We start from the raw sequence: 27,673 nt of genomic DNA, 5'->3' as shown, positions 1-27,673 counted from the left end.
CTGATGAATGTACAAATAAGTGGGCAATTTCATAGCTTAACTCCATAGCTATACAACCGTTATCTATACCTTCATACTCGCCATCCTTTCAACATATTAAAATGCAGAGGGATGCCCTGATGCCATGGGATGCGTGGATGCCATGGGATGGAGACCCACGAGGGATGTGGATGGCCTCCATAGATAGGGAGACCATGGAGTCCATTGACTAGATGTACTTAGTGAGTATCAACTGGATATACTTAGTGAGTATTAATAGATAAATAGCTACACAAGTATTTAATGAGTTACCATTTGATGAGTTACCAAAAAACAATGTCAATGTCAAAATCACATTCCAAGAACATTGACTATGACAACAAAATATACATACAATTATTTCGAAGGAAATCAAGAAAACAACTGTCACACATATGAATCAATGTAAGACATCACATCTTCCAGTCCAAGAACTTTGGCAGCAAATATACATACAATTGGAGTAGTCTATAGCTGTAAATTTTTTGAGTTGAGGGTAATGGTGATACATACATGCCATGACATGCATTAGAGAGTATAACTTTTTCTCAACTTCCCTATGTTTTGGCCCCTAAACTTTCCTATGTTCTAGGAACTTAAGAGTCAATTGTGGCCATCAACTAAGAGACTCCGCCACCACTATCCTGACCATTTTTCCTGTCCACCACCATCGCCATCTTGACCATGGGTTGAAAGCATGCAACCCATGGATCCGTGACTGAATTTTAAATGTATAAACTACTCCAATTGACAACTGAATTTGTTGATAAGAGATTCCACCACCACCATCCTGACCATTTTTCTTGTCCACCGCCATCTTGACCATGGGTTGAAAGCATGGATCCGTGACCGAATTTGAAATTTATAAACTACTCCAATTCCAAATTTGAAACTTATAAAGTACTCCAATTCATACGTATAGGCTACTCCAATTGTATGTATAAACAACTATAGGCTATTCCAATTATATCTATAAACTATAACTGTAATAACTATTTTTATAGTTATTATGTTTTAATTAATTAATTTACCATTGTTATATGTTAAAATTTCAAATGTTATTAATTTATTTAATAATTATAAGAATGTGAAAATTGTATTCAATAATTGTATAATGGTTATATTTTAATTGATTTTTTAACACTTTACAATATTGACATATTACATTGGAGAAAATAAAACAATTGCAAAACTTTAAATGTTAATTAATTTTGCTTTCTACTTTACCTCATTGGTGTGAGTAAAACATTAAAATAACAATTTTACGTTATCGTAATTTTTAATTTTATTGTTGTTTTTTCAATGAGGCCTTGGGTTTGAAAATTAAATTTAGAAAGGGAAGAAAATTTACTATATTAAGGAAAACAAAAATTATACGAAATGTTTTAAAAGTTAAAGTAATTTCCCAAACATCCAACTAAATGGGAGGTCATTTATTGACGGCACAGTAAAGAGTTTGAAGTTAGTCATGAAAAGAAGTTTTGAGTTGTATAATGATTCTTAGCAAATTACTAAATATAACTTTGAGGTGTGATTACTACCCCGAATTATTAAGTTTTTACAGAGAGCGGTGCCAGTTCCCTCACAAGATCCTCGAATTCTGCCCATTGCGGCAGAGTTAGTGAATATATTGAATGAATTCGTTCATCATAAAGGATGAATATGTACAACGATTCCTTGCAATTTGATGACAAGCACTAGGTCCCACTTATGCCTCTCCACACTGTCGGACAATAACGTAAAAATGGTTATTACCACTCGTCCCTGCCGCTCTGTGAAAGATGCCATCGTAGCTCTGAGGGGTAAAATTTGCCGGTCGCCTCTGCCTTTTTACTTTTAAATGGTCTATCATATGATTTTTAATATTTATTTGTACAAGTTTTATTTAATTTTAAATTGTACTTATAATTGTTACAAATTTTCTATTATTTGTTGTACTAGTGCACTCAAGTTTCATCGCTACATTTTTTCGTAAATTTTTCAAGTTGTTGAAATGCTTTGCATTTTTGTGAAGATGGAAATAGTGATAAAATAGATGGAAAATATGTATAGAAACAACAAAAATTAATATTATAAAGTGAAAAAATATATATTCATAATTATTTTCATGTATTGTTGCAACAAATTTGACAAAAATAATTCATGTAACACAAATTGAAACACATATACCAGGTTTTCCATTTAACGCTGTTGAAATGTTCTGCTCTTTTTTGAAAGATAGAAATAGTGATAAAATAGATGGAAAATATGTATAAAAACAACAAAAATTAATATTATAAAGTGAAAAAATATATATTCATAATTACTCTCACATGAAAATAATGAATGTAAATATTGTTGCAACAAATTTGAAAAAAATAATTCACTTAACAGAAATTGAAACACACATACCATGTTTTCCATTTAAGTCACTACGATGTTAATAAGATTAAAAGAACAATAGTTGTGAAATAAGTTTCAAACCAAAAACATAATGTGCATGAACTATGTAAATGTTCAAAAGGTAAATTCAATATCAACATGTACACAAATAAAATTTTGGATAGTTTCACCAAAAGTGGTAATTGTCAAAACACCACCATTACAAACATAAAAATAAAAGCAAAAACTTTAAATATTTAAGATTCTTCTTTCTTTAGCATCTTTCTAGATGTCATATACCCTATCCCATTCCACTATCGATGAATCAAGCCTTGTTAGAGACACTCACATCAAATCATCTAATGCAACTAATGATAGCTTTCTTCTTGGGACATCCTTTATTATGTTTTGTCTTGAGAATCCTCTCTCACAAGAAACTGTTGGACACCTAATCCTAAGTGGGTTAGTGTGGAAGCCGAATAGACCAAAGCAGTCCAAGAGACTTTGGGATCTGAAACCCAAGAGTCATATGTTGTACTATAAATGTATATCTGATGTTAATAAAAAAATAAACTCACATGATTTATCTTTCCTATTCTATGTTTCCCATGTGTGTTTAACATGGTATCAGAGCCGCTTGTTTTTCTGTGGCCTGTTATGTGCATGTCAGTCCTGGCCCTATGCCATATTCTTTTCCAGCGCTCCTGACATGCTGCCTCTGCCATATAACGCATCTGTCCAAGCCGTTCTGAGATGTTTGTCTTCCATATTCTATTTATGAGACCTGCGTTCTCTGTCCATATACGCTCCATTTAAAAGCGCTGCACCACCTGGGATTTACCATTATTCCCTGACAAAACTGTGATTTTAAACTGTTGGGTTTCCATATACGCCACTGGCCTCCATTGATTGTCCACACCTGCGCTGCCCTGACGCTATTTCATATAATCTGTTGTTCATTACTATTCCTGTATTGCCCAGCGCTACCTCCTGAGAATTGTCTGTTGATATTCGAATGCCTCTCCTCCCAGGCCACGCTGCCATATGACTGCATTTGTCAGAACAGAACTGTGTTTAATGCGTTTTCATGTCGGTTTCATATTCTTCTCTGACTGCAATGCATCCCCAGAGTAACGCAAACGCAGCTCATCACCAGGTACCAAACGCAATTCATTATCCTCCTTTGGGAAGACAAAGTATGCTATGCGCTTCTTATTGAGACAGCAGGTGGACGGACAGTTTAAGCCTGAGGTTCTATTTCTTCCTGCGCGAATGTGCGTTTGAAAGGCTGCGGAGGGCTTTCTTGTATTTGACCGCTGCGATTCGACCCCGTAACTCCTATCAACTGTCATTTTTTCTGTTAAAATATGTCCCTGCGAACCAACAGAAGTTGTGGGTTCATTCTCCATTCAAACATTATCTCTGCATTGAATACAGTTTGAATGCAATGTTGAGCAAGTCGTTGGTTCATTTCCTCTACGTTTAGTAATGCATACAGTTCTATTTGCAATGAACGTTGAATGTACACTGGTGAAGCCGACTTGGGACAATCAAATTCGTGCGATGGTTTATCCCTTGGTTGAATTCTTTGTGCGTTGAGTCTTGTGAGTGCATTGAAGCTTGCGTTGATTAAAATCCGGATTTATGTGCGCTGGTATTTGATGGTTGAACGTTGTATTGAATGTCGAAACTGTATTTTGGATCTCTGTGTTGAATGAAGTGTAATCTCTTCATATTCTCTCTATTCAAGCAGCCTTGGAATGCCTTTCTATTCTCTGTGATTTTCAAAGAAAGAAACGAAGCCGTGTCGCTCACTCCCTCTGCTGAAGCTTTCCTGGCGCCGTTGCCTATTATATTATAAATGGTGTAATTTATTTTATTCAGATTTGCATTTGGATATATCTTTGGATTGATGACAGCGATGTTGCGGAGGCAATTGCAAAACTGTTTGTTGCAGTTATATCATTTTTTTTGCTTTGTGCCGAATCTGATCATACAGTGTTTCCACATGATCATGTAGATGTATATCAAGCAGTAGGTTTGCCTTGAGATTCTGCAGATACTCTATGCATGAAGCATATCGGCTTGCATAGAAGTCATGAATAAGTTCCCTTACTTCAGGCACTAGTTCCAAGAAATTTCGAAAATTGATATTGTCTATAACTTTATTCTTAAGTTCTGATCTATCAAAAGACGCAAGTGCACAAAGTCCTCCATAAGTTGCAACATCCTGCGGAGCAATAACTTCTGTATAGTTGTTCCCTAGGTCAAAGTTTGTCTCAACAAACTTGCGAGCAGCTAGCTTGTATTTCTTGCTTTCGAGGTGAGCTAGACCTGCAGCACATTTTAGCTTGGCAACCACAACAGGTTGATCCTGGACATCAGGGGTTTGTTCAGCCTTGGTCACATAACTGGAAACGTGCATGAATTGACCCATCTCAATGCTGACCAGAATCACATTCAAACACATTTGGATAATGTGCTTCGAAGTGGTGCAGTAGTCACGCGTTCGGACATAATTCTTGAAGGCGTCTGCAAGCAACCCATCCCGGCGTTCGACTGAGTCAATCCAGTTTTGGTCGAGGGAGTAATCAGAACCCAACTTCCCACCGATCTTGTGGGCGACCTCTTTGAAGAGTTGGGTGTTGTCGCCCTTCTTGATCTCATCAAGAAGCTCGTAAATTAGCACAAAATTATTCTGGATGGCATCTTCATCGAATGCACCACCAAAGTAGGATTTGAACAGCGCCACTGCCTCAACCACAAACTTTAAGGCACAGGCTGCATTAGCATTGCTACTGACAACAATCACAATATAGACATTGCTGATTACAATAGGAGCAAAGGAGTTCTGGATGCCTGGAAGACCGAATTCCTCATCATTTTAGGAGGCTGAGATTTATTGGGGATCATTTGTACTACTGCTAAAAGATCAAGGGCGCATTCAGTAAGGACAAGTCCAAGCCTTTCATTCATTAAAATAATGTTAAAACATGGTTACATTGTTTCATTGAATTTTGGTCATATATGAATGATGTTTATTTGGTTGATGAGCATCTGAATGATTTGAGTCATTGGGTTTAAGAAGTTATGAATTTTCCTATTGATGAGTAGATATTGGAATTGAGATAATTCCATATATGATGGCTTTTAATGAAAGTAAGAAATCAATAGTGAATGATTTTGAATCACATGAAAGATAAGCTTCCGCATGCAATGGTACAGTTGTTAAATTGCCAACTATTGAGGTTTTTGATTTGGGAAAAAAAGTTGAGATGCATGTTACTAGTCCGTTTTAAAGAACCTGGATTCTGGGAACTTGTTGCTGACGCTGATTTGAAAGTGAAGGAGTACTTGAAGGATCCAAACAAGTTTGAAGTTGCTGCTACCCCAGTGTGGCTTTGTATTTAGATTTCATTATAGTGCATTGATTCCTTGATTCCACTGCTGCATAAAGATTCTGGTGAACTGATTGTAATCTTTTATATTGCACACTGATCATTTGCTGACATTTATAAAGGGTATTGTTGTGTACTGTGAGTAGATATTACTTTTCTGCATTAAGTAGTAGTTGTGATCAGTTTGTTAAGGTGTAAATCAGACATTGAAAAAAAAAAATGGCCAGAACCAATGAAGTATTACAGTTCCTTAAAACTCTGATATTATCTACTGTTGATGACACATTACAAATCAGCAAAGGATCTCTCTCAGAAATTCAGACATGTTTACAAAATGCACAGGAAAAGATCGATTTTTTGCAGCTTGAATTACAGCTACAGCAAGAAGAACTACATCAAAATAGACACCACTCTGAACCTGTTTCTGTTCAAAACATTGAGACAACCACCCATCAGCAGCATGTTAATAATGGTACAGTTCATTCATATCCAGCAGCAGTTGTACATGCAGATGCAGAAACTCAGTCTGCACTTCCCAAGCCCATCATTAGACCTTGGGAACAGCTTGTCCACAACAAGCACAAAACTGGTCTTGGATATGACAAGGACTTGTCCTTTCATATTCCAGACTATGCCAAGCCCATTCAGTTTCAGAGTGCTGGATTTATTCATGACAGTTCACCTGCTCCTCATGACAGTGCGCCTACTTCTCATGATAGTTCAGCTTCAGCTGTTCCAGATTCTGCCCCTCTTCTACAGCAACAACAACAACAAAAACAACAGATCGTGAAATGCCAACACTGTGACCGAGTTGGCCATTTGAAAGATCACTGTTTTGATCTTCATCCATGTAAGCAATGTCATAAAACCAGTCATTCTTCACACAGATGCTTCAGAAATAAACGTCCTGCAAGAACAAAGATTCATCTTGGATGGATCGCTTCTTGGCAATGGGCATCAACAGCCAAGAAGATATTCCAAACACATGTCAAAACTTGTTCTAGAATATTGAACAGTCTTGCAATTGAGTTTTCTCCAACTTCTCACCTTGTATCTGACAGGGGGGGAAATGATGGTCATCTACAAGCTTCAAAACCACATCAAGCGAGCCTGAGCCACAACCTTCCACACCAGCTTTAGAGTTGTAGCCAGAGACAAAGATGCCCATGAACATGCCTTCAGTTGGAAATCTGGGACACTTCCTCTAGCAGAAGATTTCAGCTTCTTGCCAGTTTTGGAAGAATTCCAGGAACAAAATTAAGAACACTTCCTCTAGCAGAGGACTCCAGCTTCTTGCCAGTTTTGGAAGAGTTCCAGGAATTGCATTAAGCATTCCAGAGTTGTTGGTTATCCTTAAACCATCACAGCTTGAGACTTCCCTTTTTAGGTTGAAGTTTTACCTTTTATGCGGGGTGAGACCTCCCTTTTATGGTTGAAGGTTTCCCTCTTTAAAACAATAGGATCACTTCCTCTAGCAGAAAACTTCAGTTTCTTGCCAGTTTTGGAAGAGTTCCGGGAACTGCACTAAGCGTTCCAGTGTTGGTGGTCATCCTTAAACCACCGCCCTTCATACCAACATTTCATAGAGCACATTCAGCCTAGTTCTGCCATGCATTTTTTGCACATTTTGTATTACAGCTCTCTTCTTGGACTCATACATAACCCTTTGGATTAAGGGGGGGAATATTGGACACCTAATCCTAAGTGGGTTAGTGTGGAAGCCGAATAGACCAAAGCAGTCCAAGAGACCTTGGGATCTGAAACCCAAGAGTCATATGTTGTACTATAAATGTATATCTGATGTTAATAAAAAAATAAACTCACATGATTTATCTTTCCTATTCTATGTTTCCCATGTGTGTTTAACAGAAACCGTACTTGCAGGAATAGTAAGTATTTCCTGCCATAATTTTGACATGTTAGGAAAATTTGTATGCAAACATGTAACATAAAAAATCCTCCATGCATCTTTCATGGATGATCCCTTGCTGATCTAAAAATGGGGCACTAAAGGCTTTTTGTCAAACTTACAACAACCTCTCCCATTTCCAAAGCTTAAATATTCCCATGATCTAATGATTAACCAATTGCGGAATTAATAATATGCTTGAAAATATAGGTGTATGCTTATGTTTGTTTTAAAACTTTTTAGTGCTATAAATTTTGTTACTTATATTGATATTTAAATACACATGACAGTAAGTAAAGCAACAATAAGCAATACACGCATAGCAATATTAATTTGGAGTTCACCCAAAACTCTTGGGCTATATCTCCTTAAGCTCTAGTCAACTCAACTAGGCTCTCTGGGATTATGGCTGAATTCTTTTACAAATTTACACTCAACTCCATTGGTCTACAACCGAACCAATGGACTTAGAATGCCATCTTACCCCTGGCTGTCCTTTAGCTACAAATAGATCTAGGCTTCTCTGGACTAATTCTTTCAGTCAGTGCTCTGAGCTCCTTTGAGCTTCTGGCTTCTCTGACTCCCTCAGAATTGTTTACTGTCTCTGGACTCCTTCTTTTGTCTTCAACTCAAACAACACTAGCAATAGCTCGATCATTCGGTCTCTTTGTTGTCTAATACTTCACTGAAGCATTTATGCGCTGCCTCTAACCTGTGGTGGCTTCGCTCTATTAAGCGCTCTGAGTCTGCCTTTCCAACCTTTGGTGGCTATCTTCTATCAGGCGCTCTGGCACACCAAGCTTCCCAATGGGTTCCTCAGTGCTCCAAATCTGCCCATGCATTCACTTCACGCTGTGGACTGCCCTCCTGAAAAATTCTCAGTGTCCAATCCTCTCTGAGCTTCTGGAGCTTCCCCTGTGCCTTCCTCTGTCTCGGCCTTTGAGAATCCACTGCTCTTTGTGCTTTCTGTGTTTTTCTCAGTCATTCGCTCTTCTCTGTTTCGCTCGACCTCCAAACAAAAAAATTCCACTGCCAATTATGCTCTTTGTGTATTTAATACACAGTAGTTACAGTTCCTTTGAAGCGTGGAATCCATTGTTTCATGTCAAGAATCAGTTCACAAATGAAAATGAACTGGCGGACACAGGAAACCCAGTCATTTGGCCTCCCTCTCCATAAAATCCAAAAATATCCATATAACGATGATACACAGGCAAACGTGCGAAAAACACATTATGAGCCATTCAGCTGGACTTCAAAATACATACAATCGCATCTATAAACTTATCGAGTCCGCCTTTGATCGCATATCGCAATTGAAATTGCAATAGGTAGGAGCCCTGGTCCATGGTCTTAACGCAAATAGCAATGCGATATTCCCCGTTAAATCTCCATCGTCTGATCAAACTCGCGATCCAATGGTCTAGATGTGATCGCATTATCGCTCATCGCAACATCGGTAAGTCGCTTTATCAGTAGGTCGTGAGTTGCTTGTGCATATGGCTCTCTGTATCGGGGGTTCTCCAATCGCTGATCACCCCGATCGAATCCTGACCATTAATCTGCGCACCTGATTCAATGGTTCATGCGCAATCGCACATTAGCCCATCACTTTATCGCATATCGCAATATTGTGGTCGCAATGGTCCCGGGGTCTTCCCTTATGGCATACGTCGATGCCGATCTGCCGATGATCGCATGTCCCATTGGCTTTGGCATTTTGTTAAGTCCTCCCTTTGGCTTTTTGTGATGCGATAAAGCGATAATCGCATTTCGCAATGCTTTAAGGCCTATGGTTAAGTCCTTCCCTTTAGCAAATTTGTGATGCGATATTTCCTCTTTGACCAATCAAACAGGGCCACATGGCCCAATCCCGGCCTGGCATGTGTCAGCTGTAGATTGGCCCGTGAGCTTATGCTAAAAATTAAAATTTTCAATATAGTTCAAAATTTAATGAAATTGCCTCATTTTTTAAGGACATTGGGCAATTTTCATTTTACAATAACTCCTTCATCCAGAGTCCGTTTTGGTCCATTCAAATTGCGTCAGATTAAGAATGAACAGATCTATGAAATCAGACTATTTCCAAGAGCCGCCCTCGGACTTTCATTTTCCTCTGTGAGGAACACTTATACTTATAAGTATATCCAAAATCCATTTTGGATCACGCCTTCCCACAGAATTTTTGGTCTTCAAAAGACTGATATACTGATTTTAACAATAAATGAGAGTAACATCACCCTCTTCTTTCAGCTTCCCTACACTTGCTTTGCATAGTGCCTCCGAACCAAAGCCTTTGACCACTCTCCTTTTTGGATGTGCTAGTCTTTCTGGGAAGAACTGCTTTCCTCCTTGCCTTCCTGCAGAACTCCTCCTGAAATGGTCATAGATGGTAGTTTGAACTTCTCTACCTTGATCATTGATCCAAGGTGGCTGAAACCAATGTGAACTACACCTGCTCCATAAAATTTTCATTTGTACATGTTTGAAAAGATGTCAATAAGAACTGTTAACAACAATAGAAATACAGAGAACAACTGGATGGCCTACACGATTGTTTCAACAAAAGAAACAAATTTCACATCTTGTGAACACCTCCATGTCCTTACATCTGCATAAAAATGATTGACTAGATAGCAAGCCAACAAAACATTCTTTTAAAACAAATCACCCTTCAAGTCAAGCATGTAGAAAAAGACCATTAGGACTCTTTTTCAAAAGATGAAACACTTCATCATTATCTCCCTCTTGGAGACCAAGTTAACTTCTCCCAAGTCAACATCACATGCATGTCTAAGCAATCAACCCTACAAGTTAATTACATATACATGTTCAACTACAAGGAAATCATCAACATCCATGTGTTCACGCATATCATGCTCATGCATGCATTTCATCCTTCAACTTTCACTTAAGCATAATGTACTTTCGAAGCTGAAATGAAATATAATGTTGCAGCAACAACGTGAGTCTCCTACTCAACTTTTGCCGTTCACCTTCTTGGTAAAAGCCTGCAACTTGCATCTCATTAACAAAGAAATGAAAACAGATGCATCAATAGACGTGCATTCTTTAATTGGATAAGAATTCTAACCATTTCTTACCAATCCATTTCAAAGGTCTTTCCTTTGTCTGCACATCAACATCAACATGTGAATCACCCTGAGACACATCATTCATGGAATCTTCCCTTCCCTTTCTGCCATCTTCTCTTTCCACCTTCTTCTTCAACTTTCGTGGAAGCATTGCTGGATTCAGAGTCCAACACCTTTCAACAAGATGCCCTTGTTTATGGCAGTAAGTGCAACACATGTGCATCCTCTTGACAGCATGATTTTCCTTGTCCAATAGACCTTTGGCTACATGCTTCTTTTCCTTCAAAAGTTTCTTGTATGTGGTCATTCTCTTCCAACATCTAGAAGCATTATGGTTATCCAAAAACACAAATGGAACAAGCAATTCTTTTCCCATATCTATGTGGAAATTTACCATGCTTTGCAAAATAAAAAAGAATATTATTAGAACTAGATTTATACCTGCCTCTTTCACCTTTATTGCCTTCATAAGGAGGTGAAGTAAGTGAAGGAGTGGCTCCCTTTGGAACACCATCAATCTCTTCAAGGCTGCTAGTGTTTCCACAACTCTCTGGTTCAAGTGTGTACTTTTGTACACCTGCATCCTACAAATGATGTTTCAAGCAATTGCATTCTCCAAAAATACAATCCTCACACTTCTGAGGTAGAGGACCTGCAATGAAACTCCTTGTTGGGACTGTTTCAATGGCCTTCATGGCAGCTTTGGAACTCTTTCCACAAGACTGTCCATATCCAAGACCCAAATACTTAGGCCTTTCCTCAACCATTATTGGTTCAACAATACCTTGTGCATGCTTGCCCAAGCCTTTTCCTTCATAGCCCATCTTGGACATTAACTTGGAGCCTATGCCTTTGGTATGTTTTTCAAAAGAACCAATATAAGAATTCTTAGAAGAATTTGAAGACAGACTGGAATGGTTTACCTCTTCTTCAAGCTAATACTTGACCAAGGCTTCTTTGGCAACAAAGAGCTGTGACTCGAACTCATGCATCCTTTTTAGGTTCATATTTGCAATATGAAGTTTCCTCTCCATTTCTTGCAATTTGTCAGAAAGCAACTACTTCTCTTCCTCCACAGAATTCAACTGCTCTCTAAGTATGTTGCTCTTCCTTCCATCCTCATACATTTCCCTCACCATATGCATCATGGTGAACAAGTATTGCTTCATGTCTTCATCAAAGGATCTTGTTATGAAGGAGGAATTTGAGGACTCACTTGTAGAACTTGTCATTATGCAAATGAACAAAGAACTTCAAACAAGATTAATAAAGAGCTTATTCAGAAACCTTTTGCAACAAACCTCTTGTGCTCCAAGGATTGCGTTGAGGTTCTTTGGGATAGAAGAATGCCTTCAGCCCTTCTTCCTTCTTGCCCTTCCTAGACTGAACTATCAATAGCTTTCATTTTACCTCTGCAAACTCATAAAATAGTCAGTGTGCAAAACAAGCATATAATCAGCCTCTTGCCGTTCAAACACCTTTCAGACAAATAGCCTTTGCTTTGTCAATCAATCATTCTGATATAACCTTCTTCGAAGGTGTGGTTAACCAATATCAGGCTCTGATACCACCTGATATGAAAATGGGGCACTAAAGGCTTCTTTTCAAACTTACAAGAACCTCTCCCACTTCTAAAGCTTAAATATTCCCATGCTAGTGATTAACCAATTGCGGAATTAATAATATGCTTGAAAATATAGGTGTATGTTTATGTTTGTTTTAAATCTGTTTAGTGCTGTAAATTCTGTTGCTTATACTGATATTTAAATACACATGATAGTAAGTAAAGCAGCAATAAGCAATACACGCATAGCAATATTAATTTGGAGTTCACCCAAAACTCTTGGGCTATGTCTCCTTGAGCTCTAGTCAACTCGACTAGGCTCTCTTGGATTATGGCTGAATTCTTTTACAAGTTTACACTCAACTCCATCAATCTACAACCGAACCAACGGGCTTAGAATGCCATCTTACCCCTAGCTCTCCTTTAGCTGCAAATAGATCTAGGCTTCTCTGGACTAATTCTTTTAGTCAATGCTCTGAGTTCCATTGAGCTTCTGGCTTCTCTGACTCCCTCAGAATTGTTTACTGTCTCTAGATTCCTTCTTTTGTCTTCAACTCAAACAACACCAACAATAGCTCGATCATTCGGTCTCTTTGTTGTCTGATACTTCACTGAAGCATTTATGCGCTGCCTCCAACCTTTGGTGGCTTTGCTCTATTAAGCGCTCTGACTTTTCCTTTCCAACCTCTGGTGGCTATCTCCTATCAAGCGATCTGACTTTGCCTTTCCAACCTCTAGTGGCTATCTCCTATCAAGCGCTCTGGCACACCAAGCTTCCCAATGGGTTCCTCAGTGCTCCAACTCTGCCCACACATTCACTTCACACTATGGACTTCCCTCCTGGAAAATTCTCAGCGTCCAAGCCTCTCTGAGCTTCTGGAGCTTCCCCTACACCTTCCTCTATCTTGGCCTTCAAGAATCCACTGCTCTCTGTGCTTTCTATGTTTTTCTCGATCATTCGCTCATCTATGTTTCGCTCAACCTCCAAGAAAAAAAAATCCCCTGTCAATTATGTTCTCTATGTATTTAATACACAGCAGTTACAGTTCCTTCGAAGTGTGAAATCGACTGTTTCATGTCAAGAATCAATTCACAAATGAAAATGAATCAGCGGGCACAGGAAACCCACTCATTTGGCCTCCCTCGACATAAAATCTGAAAATAGCCATATAACGGCAATACAAAGGCAAACGCGTGAAAAACACATCATGAGTCATTCAACCAGACTTCAAAATACATACAATCACATCTATAAACTTATCGGGTCCGCCTTTGATTGCATATCATAATCACAAGAGGCAAGAGCCCTGGTCCATTGTCTTAACACAAATAGTGGTGCGGTATTCCCCGTTAAATCTCCACCATCCGATTAGACTCGCGATCCAACGGTCCAGATGCGATCGCATTATCGCTCATCGCAACATCGGCAAGTCGCTTTATCGGCAGGTCGTGAGTTGCTTATGCATATGGCTCTCTGCATCAGGGGTTCTCCGATCGCCGATTGTCGATCACCCTGATCGAATCTTGATCGTTGATCTACAATTTCGATCCAACGGTCCATGCACAATTGCACATCGGCCCATCACTTTATCACATATCGCAATATCGTTGTAGCAACGGCCCCGGGGTCTTCCCTTATGGCATACGCCGACGCCGATCCACCGACGATCGCATGTCGCATTGGCCTCGACCTTTTGTTAAGTCCTCCCTTTGGCTTTTTGCAATGCGATAAAGAGGTAATCGCATATCGCAATGCTTTAAGGCCTATGGTTAAGTCCTTCCCTTTGGCACATTTGCGATGCGATATTTCGTCTTTGACCAATAAAATAGGGCCATGTGGCTCAATCTTGGCCTGCCATGTGTTAGCTGTGGATTGGCTCATGAGCCTATACTAAAAATAAAAAATTTCAATATAGTTCAAAATTTAATGAAATTGCCTCTTTTTCTAAGGACATTGGGCAATTTTCATTTTACAATAACTCTTTCATTCGGAGTCTGTTTTTGTCCGTTCAAATTGCGTCAGATTCAGAATGAACAGATCTATGCAATGGGACTATTTCTAGGAGTATCCCTGGGACATTCATTTTCCTCTGTGAGGAACACTTATACTTAAAAGCATATCCAAAATCCATTTTGGATCACTCGTAATTAACATGAAGAGTGTCAACAAATGGATGCAACTCTTTCAAACAAGCCTCAAAATCAAATGTAGTTTTATTTTCTTCACCTTAATAATAAGGATGTTGTAAGTGTTGAAAAGTATTTTCGAGCCAATGCTTTGAATTTCGTTCTCTACCATGAACATCCTCTAAATGATGGCAAGGCTAAACAACCTTGTTTGATTTGAAAAATGCAAGATAAGGGAATCTTCCGTTGAAATTCTCTATAAGAGCTTGAACATAATGTTTTGCAAGTTGTTTGCAACTTTCTATTGAACCTTCAATACACGGTTTCCATGATTGTTTTTGTATATCAACACAATCAACATATGCATGTGGAATTGCTACAAATCGTAATTCATGCTTGTGAACAAGCCCCTCCTTATCACAATTTTCTAGAATGTTAGGTCCCTATACTACTAGTGTAACCCCTTATTGTTATTAGCACAACCCCCTTATTATATTATTGTGCCCATGTAGTCCCCATATTGTTGTTATTGTGCCCCATAGAAGCCCACTATTGTTATTATTCTGCCCTTACATTATTATTCTTATGTCGGTTATGATTATATTATGACCCCTTAGACTCCAATATATAGAAAGGAGGTATTGTCATTTGAATCATCCTAGAATTGTTCATTTGTGTAATGTAAATGAGGTTACCCCCTCGAAGAGGCTAATTTCTAAGGCGTTGATCTATCTTTTCTATCTTTTTGTGAGCTCATTTCATAACATTTGGTGTCAGAGCTTTGGATTCTAGGGTTTCGCAGCTCCAAACATGTCATCGTGGAATTTTCACTATAACCTTTTTTCTGTGATGTTTCAGAAGCTAAAAAAAAAACCATTTGAGCTCGCATCTGAATTTCAAAACTTGTCTCGCTATATTTTCGAAGATATGATCTAAAGAATTTAGGGTTTTTGCAAACTCCGGAATTTCAACTAAAACATGTCATCGTGGGATGTTTGCTATAACTCTTTCGCTACAAAGTTTCAAAAGATAAAACAAAAACCCATTTGAGAAGAAATCGGTCTGAACCTGGGCTTCAAATTTCAGATCCTGTCTCGCTATAGTTTCAGGGATATAGTCTAAGGAAGTTAGGGTTTTTGAAGACCCCCGAATTACATTCCAAATAGGTCACCTTGGGAAAATTCTCATAACTTTTTGTCTGAGCATTAAATTGTAGTTTCGTCAGAGGTTGTAGAAAGAGGACATCGTGTAGATTTCAGTGTATCAATTTTAGGTCCGTAGGTCGAAACAGTGACACGTGGAACTTCATACAAGTGCACCCTTCTGAAAATGTATATAATTAGGTCATCTTGGGAGATTGTGCCTAACTCTTTATTGGAGAATCCAATTTCAATCAGACTGGTGAAATTGGAAAGAGGACATAGAGGGCTACTACAGGTCGCGATTTCAGAACTTAAAGATTCAAAAGGACAAAGTTACAGTTGTTTCAAGATTGAGCTCCTAAAATCAAGAAAAAGCAAGATGAGGAAGTTTGATGGCAAGGATCCGGTAAATTGGATACTACAGATGGAGAAATATTTTGATCTACATGGTGTACCACCGTTACAAAAAGTATGCATTGCATCTGAATATTTAGAACCAGATCAATTTTTATGGTATAAAGGGCTTTGTTCTCGTAAACCACTTGTTACGTGGTCAATTTTCAAGGAAGAAATGATAGCACATTATGAGGATACAAAGAGAAACACCTTCTTTAGCCAATCGATAAGTGTCAAACAAAATGGTTCAATGGTAGAGCACATTGAGGACTTTCAAAAATTGAATATAAGGGTAAATGATACTCTAGAGAAGAAAAAGATAAATAGTTTTATCTATGCCATGAAAATTGATATCGATGGTATGAAAGCATATTGGAAGAAAAGCATGGAAGATTTGAAGAAATACATGGAAGGTTTGAAGGAAGGTGGGACAAATATGCTACAAGAAAGGCCTCCTATAACGAAAACGATCAAAAAACATCAAAAGAAGAGGATATACACCAGGGACAAACCCTAGAGAAAAAACAAATGAATCCGACCATATCTTGTACTACAATGGTAGGAATTACCACTTCTCAAACTCTCAAGATAGAAGGACATATCAAGAAGAAAAAGGTTCAAGAAGTGAAAGATCACATCGAGAAAGAGGAAATGAATTTGGCCATATCTTGTAATTCATTGGCCAGAATTACTACTCCTCAAACTATCAGGATAGAAGGACATATCAAGAAGAAAAATGTTCAAGAAGTGAAAGATTACATCGAGCATGAAGAAATGAATCCAACCATATCTTGTAATGCATTGGAAGAAATCACCACTCCTCAAACTCTAAAGATAGAAGGACATATCAAGAAGAAAAATATTCAAGCAGTGAAAGATCACATCGAGCATCAACAATAAGTTCTCCAACTTTTAAAGGATAGCACCACTTTTGTGTAAAATCGAATGAAACAACAGACAGATCAACATTGCAGTGAAAGAACTTTTGATGTAGGCGATTGGGTATTCTTATGGCTACATCTCAAGCAAGCTATTTATGAGAAGGAAATGTTGCAATACTACATGCATTAAGAAATGGTGACCTTACCTAATGGGAAGACACTTCAAGGTAAAAATGGATCATGATAGTGTTAAATAATTTCTAGAACAAATATTATTTTTAGAAGAACAGAAAAAATGGATCACAAATATGTTGGGTTATGACATTGAAATCATCTACAAAAAAGGGAAGAAAAATATTGTTGCAGATGCACTCTTAAGAAAGGATGAGGATGTGGAAGCATTGTTTTGTGTTATTTCGTTTATCCAACCAGATTGGATAAACGAAGGAAGGGATGAAGGGAGGAAGGATGAAGGAGTGTGGGAACTCATTCAAAAGTTGCAGAAGATCCCAATTCAAACAATATTGCCAGAACATAACGAGGAAGGAAAAATCATATTGGAACTTGGAATAATCACAGAGTCAAGAACCCAACAGCTACAAATTGATCAATTGTAGAGTATATTATCAAGTGGAAGAACTTACTCACTGAATATTCCACATGGGAGGACAAGAATTTTACACAGAAGCATCAAGAACTACTCAAGCGTTGATGACAACACTTTTTGAAGGAGAGGGGCATGTTAGGTCCCTATACTACTAGTGTAACCCCTTATTGTTATTAGTACAACTGATCCAGGTGGATGTTGGTGGCCACCCACCAACCCATTTGGACCCCCACAACTGTCTCTTTCAGTCTTTTCAGTTTCCTAAATTGTAGCACAGTTTACTATTTTTAGCAGTTTTTTGGGTCCTGAACTTCCGGAGCCGTTTTGAGGCCCTAAACGACGTTTTTTTGGGATTCTGGGGCAACATGGGTCGTAGACCAATGTTGCCTCCCAAAGTGGTAGTACTCGGATAGATCTTTCTAATGAGCTATCGTACGCGTCAAACGGAGATCGTATGCCAAAGTTACGACCCCGGGAAATTGATGTACCAATTTACCCAAACGGGGCCCACAATTTGGCGTTTCATCTTCTAGGGTTAGGTTTCGGGATGTGAAGGGTTTTCCATTGTTTCTCAACAATAAATAGGCCTTCGAGCCTCATTGTAACTCAGTTCGGAACAGTTCAGAGGCATGTAGCCACCACATCTCTTCTCAGAGATAAGCTACCATCGCCCTAGCTGGTTTCTTTCCATTTCTGTTTGTAAACATATTTCAGTATTTTACAGTAATGAAATGAAGTATTATTTCCGCTGCATCTCTGTTTTTATGGTTATCGCATCTCTGTATTTATGGTTATCTCTGTAATCTATTGCGTTCCTGTTTAAATCCGGATCAGTGGTATCAGAGCGGTCTGCTTTTTCTCTGTTTTTCTTTGCATGTCCCCAACGAGGTCGGGATATAAGGAGTTAGGGCTTGAACTGGTCGAACCTTTGCAAGACCAGCCTCGAAAATCCCGACGGCCTCCCATGGCGGATGAGAAGAAAGACGAGGGGGCAGGAGATCCTATCAAAATCTTGCTCGAAGAAGCACTCGAGCGGCAAAGGAACGCGATGATGGATAGCTTTGCGCAGATCCTTCAGCGACTACCCAGAGGCGACGCATCGGCTTCCAACAGCAACTCTGGAAATGCCACACCCTTCAAGGTACAAGTTAATTTTGAAATCCCCATCTTCGAGGGTAAAATAGACGCAGATGCCGTAGATAAATGGTTAAATCTGCTAGATGGGTATTTTTCTGTTCATGAATTTTCAAGTCGGGAAAAGATTGTTTTCGCTCTTCTCAAAGCAGCCCCCCACGTCAAGGACTGGTGGGAAACCTACTGCGAGCAGAAGGATGAAAGTACAGGCTCACTATTTTCAGCCGCACCCACTTGGAATGACTTTCGGGATGCCATCAAGGAGCAGTATTACCCTGTCGGAAGCTATGAGGACAAATACATCAAATGGACCACACTGCGGCAGGGACGAGACCAAGATGTGCCAGAGTTCACAAACATTTTTCATACCCTTCGCACACAGTTGGGTATCAAAGATTCTGAGCTGCATCTGGTACTCAAATACCGTGGCTGCCTGCACAGATACATCCAGGAAGAGATGGTGTTCTTGAACATCTCCTCACTTGGCACAGCATACCGATACGCTGTCAAAATCGAGCAAAAGTTCAAACAGAAGAAGCGAGACTTTGGATCTGCAAATCCAAAGCCCAAAGGACAAAGCCAAGGCGGGGTGACCCAAGACAACCCGTCGAAGTTGCAAGAAAAGAACAACACCACGAAGCCGAAGAAGGACACAGGAAAGTGGTGTGAGTTCCACAAGAGTCCCACTCATAACACAAGTGAGTGTCGGACCAAGCAGTCGTTGGTGGCCGAGTTGAAGGCTTCTGAATCAGATGCATGTTCTGACCCTGAGCCAGAACCCGACAAGGGGAATGGCAAAGGGAAGCAAATCATTGATGCAGATCCCAGCGCCACTGTTGCCACTGCCAAGATCAAGAAAAATGAGCCCGAAGATCCAGAGGAGGGGGAGCGTCTTTTCCACTCACAGATGTGGGTGAAGGGTTCACCGCTGCGATTCATTGTCGACAGTGGTAGCCAAAAGAACCTGGTTTCAGCAGAGGTCGTGAAGCGGTTGGGCCTACCGACTACACCGCACCCACAGCCCTACAGTATCGGGTGGCTTCATGAAGGACGAGATCTGAAAGTTCGCCAGCAGTGCCGCCTTCCCTACAGCATCAAGCCCTTCACAGACGAGGTATTGTGTGATGTTACACCTCTGGATGTTTGCGATGTATTATTAGGCCAACCATACTTGTGGAGGCGACATGCTGTGTATGAGTCAAGGCCTCGTGCTGTCATTATTTCTTTGAATAATTCATTATACAGGATACCGGAGGTAGCTCCACCTACCGCCACATCTTTGATCACTACCAAAAAAGGCAGCAAGCTCATATCACAGACCAGGAAATTCATCTGTCTGGTTCACTCCCAAAATAAGGGGAAGATTGTTGCTACATCCATGACCCCTACAAAGGGTTCCTCCACGCAGCAGCAGCAACAGCAAAGGGATACGGTCATGACAAAACACAGGAACAACTTCTCCTCACGGACATGGGTACCACACAAGTTTCAGGTGGGAAACAAAGTTTGGTTACATCTGCAGAAAGAACGCCTTACAAGAACCCATCAGAAGCTCAGACCACTCCGACATGGTCCTTACAGCAGTACCAAGGCTATGGGGAACAATGCTTTGGAGCACAGCATTCCTCCATTCCTTCGCTTGCACCGAGTATTCAATGTGGACCATCATCGACCATGCTTCCCACCATCACTGGACACATCACAGATTGCAGGACAAGTTCAGCAGATGGAGGAACTCAACGCAATGGGGACCATTGCTTCCTAAGGGGGGAGGAATGATCCAGGTGGATGTTGGTGGCCACCCACCAACCCATTTGGACCCCCACAACTGTCTCTTTCAGTCTTTTCAGTTTCCTAAATTGTAGCACAGTTTACTATTTTTAGCAGTTTTTTGGGTCCTGAACTTCCGGAGCCGTTTTGAGGCCCTAAACGACGTTTTTTTGGGATTCTGGGGCAACATGGGTCGTAGACCAATGTTGCCTCCCAAAGTGGTAGTACTCGGATAGATCTTTCTAATGAGCTATCGTACGCGTCAAACGGAGATCGTATGCCAAAGTTACGACCCCGGGAAATTGATGTACCAATTTACCCAAACGGGGCCCACAATTTGGCGTTTCATCTTCTAGGGTTAGGTTTCGGGATGTGAAGGGTTTTCCATTGTTTCTCAACAATAAATAGGCCTTCGAGCCTCATTGTAACTCAGTTCGGAACAGTTCAGAGGCATGTAGCCACCACATCTCTTCTCAGAGATAAGCTACCATCGCCCTAGCTGGTTTCTTTCCATTTCTGTTTGTAAACATATTTCAGTATTTTACAGTAATGAAATGAAGTATTATTTCCGCTGCATCTCTGTTTTTATGGTTATCGCATCTCTGTATTTATGGTTATCTCTGTAATCTATTGCGTTCCTGTTTAAATCCGGATCAACAACCCTCTTATTATATTGTTGTGCCCATGTAGTCCCCATATTGTTATTATTATACCCCATAGAAGCCCACTATTGTTATTATTATACCCTTAAATTAGTATTCTTAAGTTGGCTCTGATTATATTATGACCCCTTAGACTCCTATACATAGAAAGGAGGTCTTTTCATTTGAATCATCCAAGAATTGTTCATTTGTGTAATGTGAAGGAGGTCGCCCCTCGAAGAGGCTTATTTCTAAGGCATTGATCTATCTTTTCTATCTTTTTATGAGCACGTTTCATAACATAGAAAGCCAAATTTAGAGGCATCTCATTTAGATAATAACATGTGCCATCTGTAAATGTGTCACTTCTTAAAAACCACCTTTTCAAATTGTTTACCGTGACATCTATGGCTGTACCTAAAGAGCTAACATCATTGTACTCTTCTTGGAATTTCTTGTTCAACTTGTTTAATTCACACATTATATCTGCAAGCATATGTAAACAAAATTGTACTGAAAAGATTCTTTCCTTATCATACCATGAGTCTTTTCTTTCATTTTTCCACAATGTTAATATCTGAGGCATAAGTACAAGAAGTCTTTCAATGATATGTCCCCTTGAAAGCCATCTAACTCCATGGATTTGAAGAGCTTGAAGAGTTTCAAGTTGCATAAGTTCATGTAGAGCAATAAGGTGACTATTTCTTTTCGTAGAATTTTGCACCCATGAATATACCTTATTTTCTAATTTCTCAACAAATAACAATCCAGGTATATTTTTTAAGCATCTGATGCGGCTAAAGCTTCACGATGAGCAATGCAATGAACACCTACAAGATTAGGTACATCTTTCTTCAAGAAAGTAATAAAACCATTTTCATTACCGACCATTGAAGAAGCGCCATCTATGGAAACTCCTACCAATCTCTTTTTTGAAAGGCCCCTTGATTCCATTAAATGTTTGATTGCATCATAAGTTATTTTCCCTCTTCCATCGCAAATATTTATGAGCTTTAAAAACTATGAAATTTAAGGACCCAAATGTGGCATAAACCACAAGATGCTTTTCTCAACTACGGTCTTTACTTTCATCTAACATCAATGGAAAAAACATATTATCTAGAATTTTGGAAATTTGTAGCTCTTCAAGATATTGAGATATAGCATAAAGGAATTCTTTTTCAGCCATATGATTTGTATATGATGTATAAGATTTGTTCTTTGGCATATTTAGCATGTGTAAGGACATTGTAAACAAACAAAGAGATTCATATTTTGAGAGTGGTAGATCCTCTTGCACCATCCAATATACTAATTTCATAGTAGTGATGACTCTTTCTTTGTCCATATCATCAATGCATGCAATGTGTTCTATAATAGACTTTGCCTTCTTCTCATTTCCACATATTCACTTTGCCTGTGAGAGTTTATGGATGCTTGAACTAGCATGAACAACTATAGAATCATGCTGCAATGTAGAGCAGCCAGTCTCAATTTGCCATCGCCCCTTTCCCTTATGCATTTCGCAATATATGCATTTCATAACTTTTTTCCTTCATGCTTTGCCTCTCTCAACCATTTATAATTAGTTTTCCACTAATCACGAAACTCTCTTTTTACTTTCATTTTTCTATTCTTTTGGGTGGTAGGTTCTCCCTCGTGAAATTATTTATCACTTTCTTCATTATGCTCCAAGATACCATATTCTTCATTATGCCCCAAGACATCTAAATCTTCATTTAGATCAAAATCATGATTTTCTTTATTGGGCAATGAAGCTTGAAATGTAGTAGACCATCCAAAGATTTTTTTGATAGAAAGTAGATTCCTTTTTTTTGAAAACATTTTTTATATATAATACTTATATAATAAAAATAAATTATTTAATATATATGAATTTCATTTCATCAACTAAAACCATAATAAAAAAATAATCTTGTATTGATTTCAAGAAAGGATATTAACCAGGGAATATACCTATTTATTCTTTATAATATTTAATAATATACATGTTAATTTTTTATAATATTTAATAATTTCTCAAGTCTAGGTAAACTTTTTTCAATATTTATAATAAATTGTCTATTTTTTCTATCTCTTTCAGTCATTTGTACAAGTAGAAAAATTGAATGTTTTATCCTAAATACATATTCTCTTTGCATTTAATAATGGTGATTTCAACAACACTATTTCTTGGAGTTCAAAGTGGACATATTCAAGTTTTTATTTGAGTTATTATTTCTCTATTCCCTTTTTGAAAAGAAAAATCACTATTGTTGGACTAAAAAAATTGCAGAATTGTGGTTGTTGCGCTGTTGTGCCAAAATCAAAATAACAAATTTAACTATTTTTGAATTGTTTTAAAATGCCAACAAAAAATATGAGGACAACCTATAAATTTTCATTGTAAATTTCTAGTAAATATTGAAGATAAATAAACGTGGAATTTTCATTGTAAATTTCTAATAAATTTTGAAGATAAATAAACGTGGAACATTTCTTTTAAGATAATCAATTTATATCTTCAAAAATATAAGTTTTTAAAATAATTAATTTATATATTAAAAAATACAATTTAAATAATGAAAATTTTTATTTCTATTTAAAAAAAAACCAAAAAATAGTAAAACTAACACCTAAATAAACAAATTCAAATAACTAAGGGGAAACAGACTATATAAACATAAAACAATAAAAATTATAAACATAAATCACTGAAACTTTGAATTACCCAAACAGTGGCAAAATATTATGGGTTAAAAATATCGCTGAGCATGTGTACAGAAGAAGACGAAGAAAAATTGATACGAATAATAATAATAATAATTACTATTCCTTCTAGAGTAATGTGGGTTATTTGTTGATGAATTATTTATTTCATCTTGAAAAAATTAAAAAAGTAACACACTCTTATTTTATTCTTAGCTAATTTGATTAAAAAAAGAAAATGGATATAAAAGCAAATATACCACATTTACATGGCTTCATTTCTTCTTTTACATTGCTTCTAAATTCATAGTCTACATTGTTCGATTTTGAAATTAGAATGAACAATTGGATTTATTCAAATTGTTCATACAATTTGGAATTGCGAATTACGTTGCAGATTTATCTCAAGCTACAAAATTCTAAATTGCTACATGATTTGAATTTGAAATTAGAATGAACAATTAGATTTATTTAAATTGTTTATTTATTTTTTTTCAGACAGAAAAATCATCATAGATTTATATTAAGATAATATAAAGATCGCAGTACATTTTCATATGACAATAGGAAACTGCCAGGCTATAAAAGCATATAGAAACAGAATTGAAAGATCCCCAAGAGATCAGACCCAAAATCTCAAAAATATGCTCAAGTATTCAAAAGTTGAGTGGCTGTACATCATGGACAGATATAACCCAATACTAAAATGCAAGTCATATGAAACAGATTGAAAAAAGACACAATCTCGTGATGCAAGAAGAGTTGCATAAGCCAAAAATTGAAAGAAACCACATTCCCTTGATTCTATGATCCTGAATAAAAAAGGAAGATCCATCATGAAGAACTCTCAAAGACCAAGCTCTCGGCTCCATCGCAAGGCCTTCCTTGGAGAGGAGGTCAGCCTGGACATTCCTGGAATGGGGGATATGCTGGATTGAAGACTGCTTGAAAGAGTTCCGAAAGTGCATAATTCTGCTTAGCCAACCGAGAAGGTGAGGACTGCTAATGAGGCCATCCCCATTAACATGATCTATCAAAGATTTTGAGTCGCCGTATACTGAAATATCTTGGATGTCAAGAAAGTCACAAAAAGCAAGAAGCCCTGATAGGGCCCTAGCCTCGGCCATACTGTTTGAGCCCTTCCCTCCATACCAAGATAGAAAATATTGTAAGTTGTCCTCCATGACGATATGAACACCGCAACCACAGATATTGTTTTGTTCAGCTCCATCAAAGAAAGCACCAGGCACCTGGAAAGGAAAATCATCCGACAAAATTTTACAGACTTTGTTTGACTCAGCATTTTCCTGATGGAGCGTGTCATGGAAAACCAGAATGCGATGCAGGGATGACTTGAGAGGTTCCTTTGAGTCTTTGAAGATTTGAGCATTTCTCCACTTCCAGAGGAACCAACAGGATATGATGAACAAGGATCTCCAAGAAGGGTTCTGCTCGCTCCACCATTTAAAGGCCACCTGTACCGAAGGAAAAGTAACGTGAGGAAAACCATAAAATAGAGAAAGATCATACCAGATCTGGAGAGACGAAGCACAATGGAAGAACATATGAAAATTTGATTCCTCATCCGCTTGACACATAGCACATCTGCTCGGTCCATGCCAGTTTTTCCTTCGAAGGTTTTCCCATGATAGATTCCTGTTATAAAAGAGCAGCCATGAAAAGAGGATCATCTTGAGAGGGCATCTTGACTTCCACAGGCATGGAGGAAAAAGTTGGCTCGAGCTTGGGGAAGGAGGAGAAATCATGATCGAATAAATTTCCTTAACACGAACATGAAACTTTGCCTTAGGGACTGTCCATATCATATGGTCACAGGACCTCAAACGGAACAATCCTAGGCCGCAGAGGTCTTCTTTAACTGAATTCCATAGCGGGATCATTGTGGCCGGCATGTTCAGATCACAACCCTCTTTCCATAATGGAATGGGACCTCTCCAAGAATCAATCAACTTGTCCCAAGAAAAGCAACCAACTCTGTGAAGGAAGCATAACAGAGGTTCAGGAAAAAGATTTTCAAGGCCATTTAAAATGGGATGTATACCAATTAGAATGCTTGATCCAGAGAACAAGTTCCATCTTAAATTCTCCAAAAAGAAATGCTGGATTTTCCTGAAGCTGAGCCTCTGCTGACGCCAATTGACCTTCTTTTGTACCAAAATTCCAAGTTCCTTCCTTTTAAATATTTCTTTCTTATAGCTGTACTCCAAATCCCATCTCCGAAAATACCTGTATAAAGAGATTTACATAGGAGCACATTTCCAAAGGAGCGCATATCTAGAAGGCCCCATCCGCCTAGCTTCTTAGGCCTAGAAATATATGCCAGCTTTACTAAATGAAACTTGTTCTGAAAAGATTTCCCACCCCACAGGAAATTGGCCATAAGACTGTTCATTTTGTTAATGATGCTTGAAGGAAGATAGAAGATATGAGCCCAGTAGACTGCCAATTGAGATAAGACTGCCTGAACCAGAATAAGCCTGCCTGCCAAAGATAAAGACTTTAACTCCCAGCCCGAGATCATTTAATAGAATCTGTCCAATAACCATTGCCAGTCAGCTTTCGAGTAGCCCTTAGCCTTTAGTTGGAATCCCAAATATTTCTTCCCCTCCCTGATCGAACTCGGAGCAATGCCCAGTAACTCAGCAATCCATAAGATCATTTCTGAGTTTGAATCATTATGAAACAGAGTAGATTTTGCCTTGTTTATGACTAAACCAGAGGCTTTCTGGAATCTGTCAAGAATTTCTTTGATGCAGATCCAGGAAGCCCTACAGAGCATTGCAAGAATGAGAATATCATCGACGAACAGATTGTGTGAAAAAGAAATGTCCTTGCATATTTTGACAGGCCTACATCTCTTTTCTTCTACTGCCTTATTAATCTGTAGGCTGAGGGAATTCATCACCAAGATAAATAACAGAGGGGAGAGGGGACAACCTTGTCGAAGTCCCCTTTCCGCTGAAAAGAAAGAGGAGGGCAATCCATTTATGATGACCGAATATCGGACATTCTCTACACAAGACATTATCCAGTCGATGGATTGAGATTTTAAACCAATTTTTGCCAGCATGACTCTTAGAAAACCCCAATCTAAGCAATCGTAGGCCTTTTGCAGATCAATTTTGAGAATAGCCGCATCCATCTTGTTAGAGATCATAGAAAACAAACTTTCCTGGGTCATAGCAACAACATCCAAAATGTTTCGGCCCTTTAAGAATGCATGTTGATTCTTTGAGATGAAGGAGGCCAGAGTAGGCTTCAGCCTTTCTGCAATAATTTTTGAGATAATTTATGGCAAATAATGTTAGCTACAAAATTCAAAACATTTCATAAATTTGAATTTGAAATTAGAATGAACAATTGGATTTATTTAAATTGTTCGTACAATTTATAATGGAAAATAAAGTTGCTGATTTATCTGAAGCTACATAATTCAAAACAAGAACGGAGAATTCAACACAAAGCTCAAAGAAACGAAGGGAGGACAAACCCATCACCAACCCAAACAAAAGCATATGGCCATAGTCCATGATGAGAATAATCAACTCTGAAGAAAATGGCATGAAAGAGCGTTCCAAACTTCCGAGGCTGTGATTGTGTGTTGGTTTAGTTTTCGCGTGGCTGTATTTTAATTTGGTAAAACAAATCCGAAGTCCATTCCTGAAGAGTGCTATGAATCTTTCTTGATTCAGTTGGAATAACAAGAAGATTATATAAAAGTGAAAAGAAAAACACAATTCCCAATGTGTTTGAATAGGTAGCCCCTAGCTGCTGGACAAAATAGCACCAAATGTACACAATCTTGAGAATTTGTTTGTCTGAGCAGGAGATTTTCTTTATCCCAGACAGAGATTTGCAGGCCATTGACTCGCCCAAAATTACCTAGCAACTCCTGTCAGC

At 38.4% G+C, this 27,673-nt stretch overlaps 2 protein-coding genes across 2 annotated transcripts in view; both read right to left on the bottom strand.

Annotated features, from left to right (window-relative positions):
* The window catches only part of LOC149232999 (uncharacterized), a 288,896-nt gene that overhangs the window by 161,283 nt on the left and 99,940 nt on the right, over nt 1–27,673 (bottom strand). The window lies entirely within an intron of this gene.
* Nucleotides 243–26,294, bottom strand: LOC149233002 (COP9 signalosome complex subunit 1-like). Its single transcript, XM_089376899.1, has 5 exons — nt 26,000–26,294; nt 21,441–21,529; nt 5,082–5,130; nt 4,353–5,049; nt 243–288 (listed from the first exon to the last, which is right to left on the bottom strand). Exons 1-5 carry the CDS (start codon nt 26,292–26,294, stop codon nt 243–245), a joined length of 1,176 nt encoding a protein of 391 aa, XP_089233025.1.

The sequence above is a fragment of the Pinus tabuliformis genome, chromosome J (genome assembly GCF_031772625.1).
Source record: "Pinus tabuliformis cultivar Carrire ecotype Pingquan chromosome J, CPIR1, whole genome shotgun sequence".
In the NCBI taxonomy this organism is placed as follows: domain Eukaryota; kingdom Viridiplantae; phylum Streptophyta; class Pinopsida; order Pinales; family Pinaceae; genus Pinus; species Pinus tabuliformis.
Note: the sequence above shows the minus strand (reverse complement) of the source record. Positions and strands in the feature narration are given on the sequence as shown.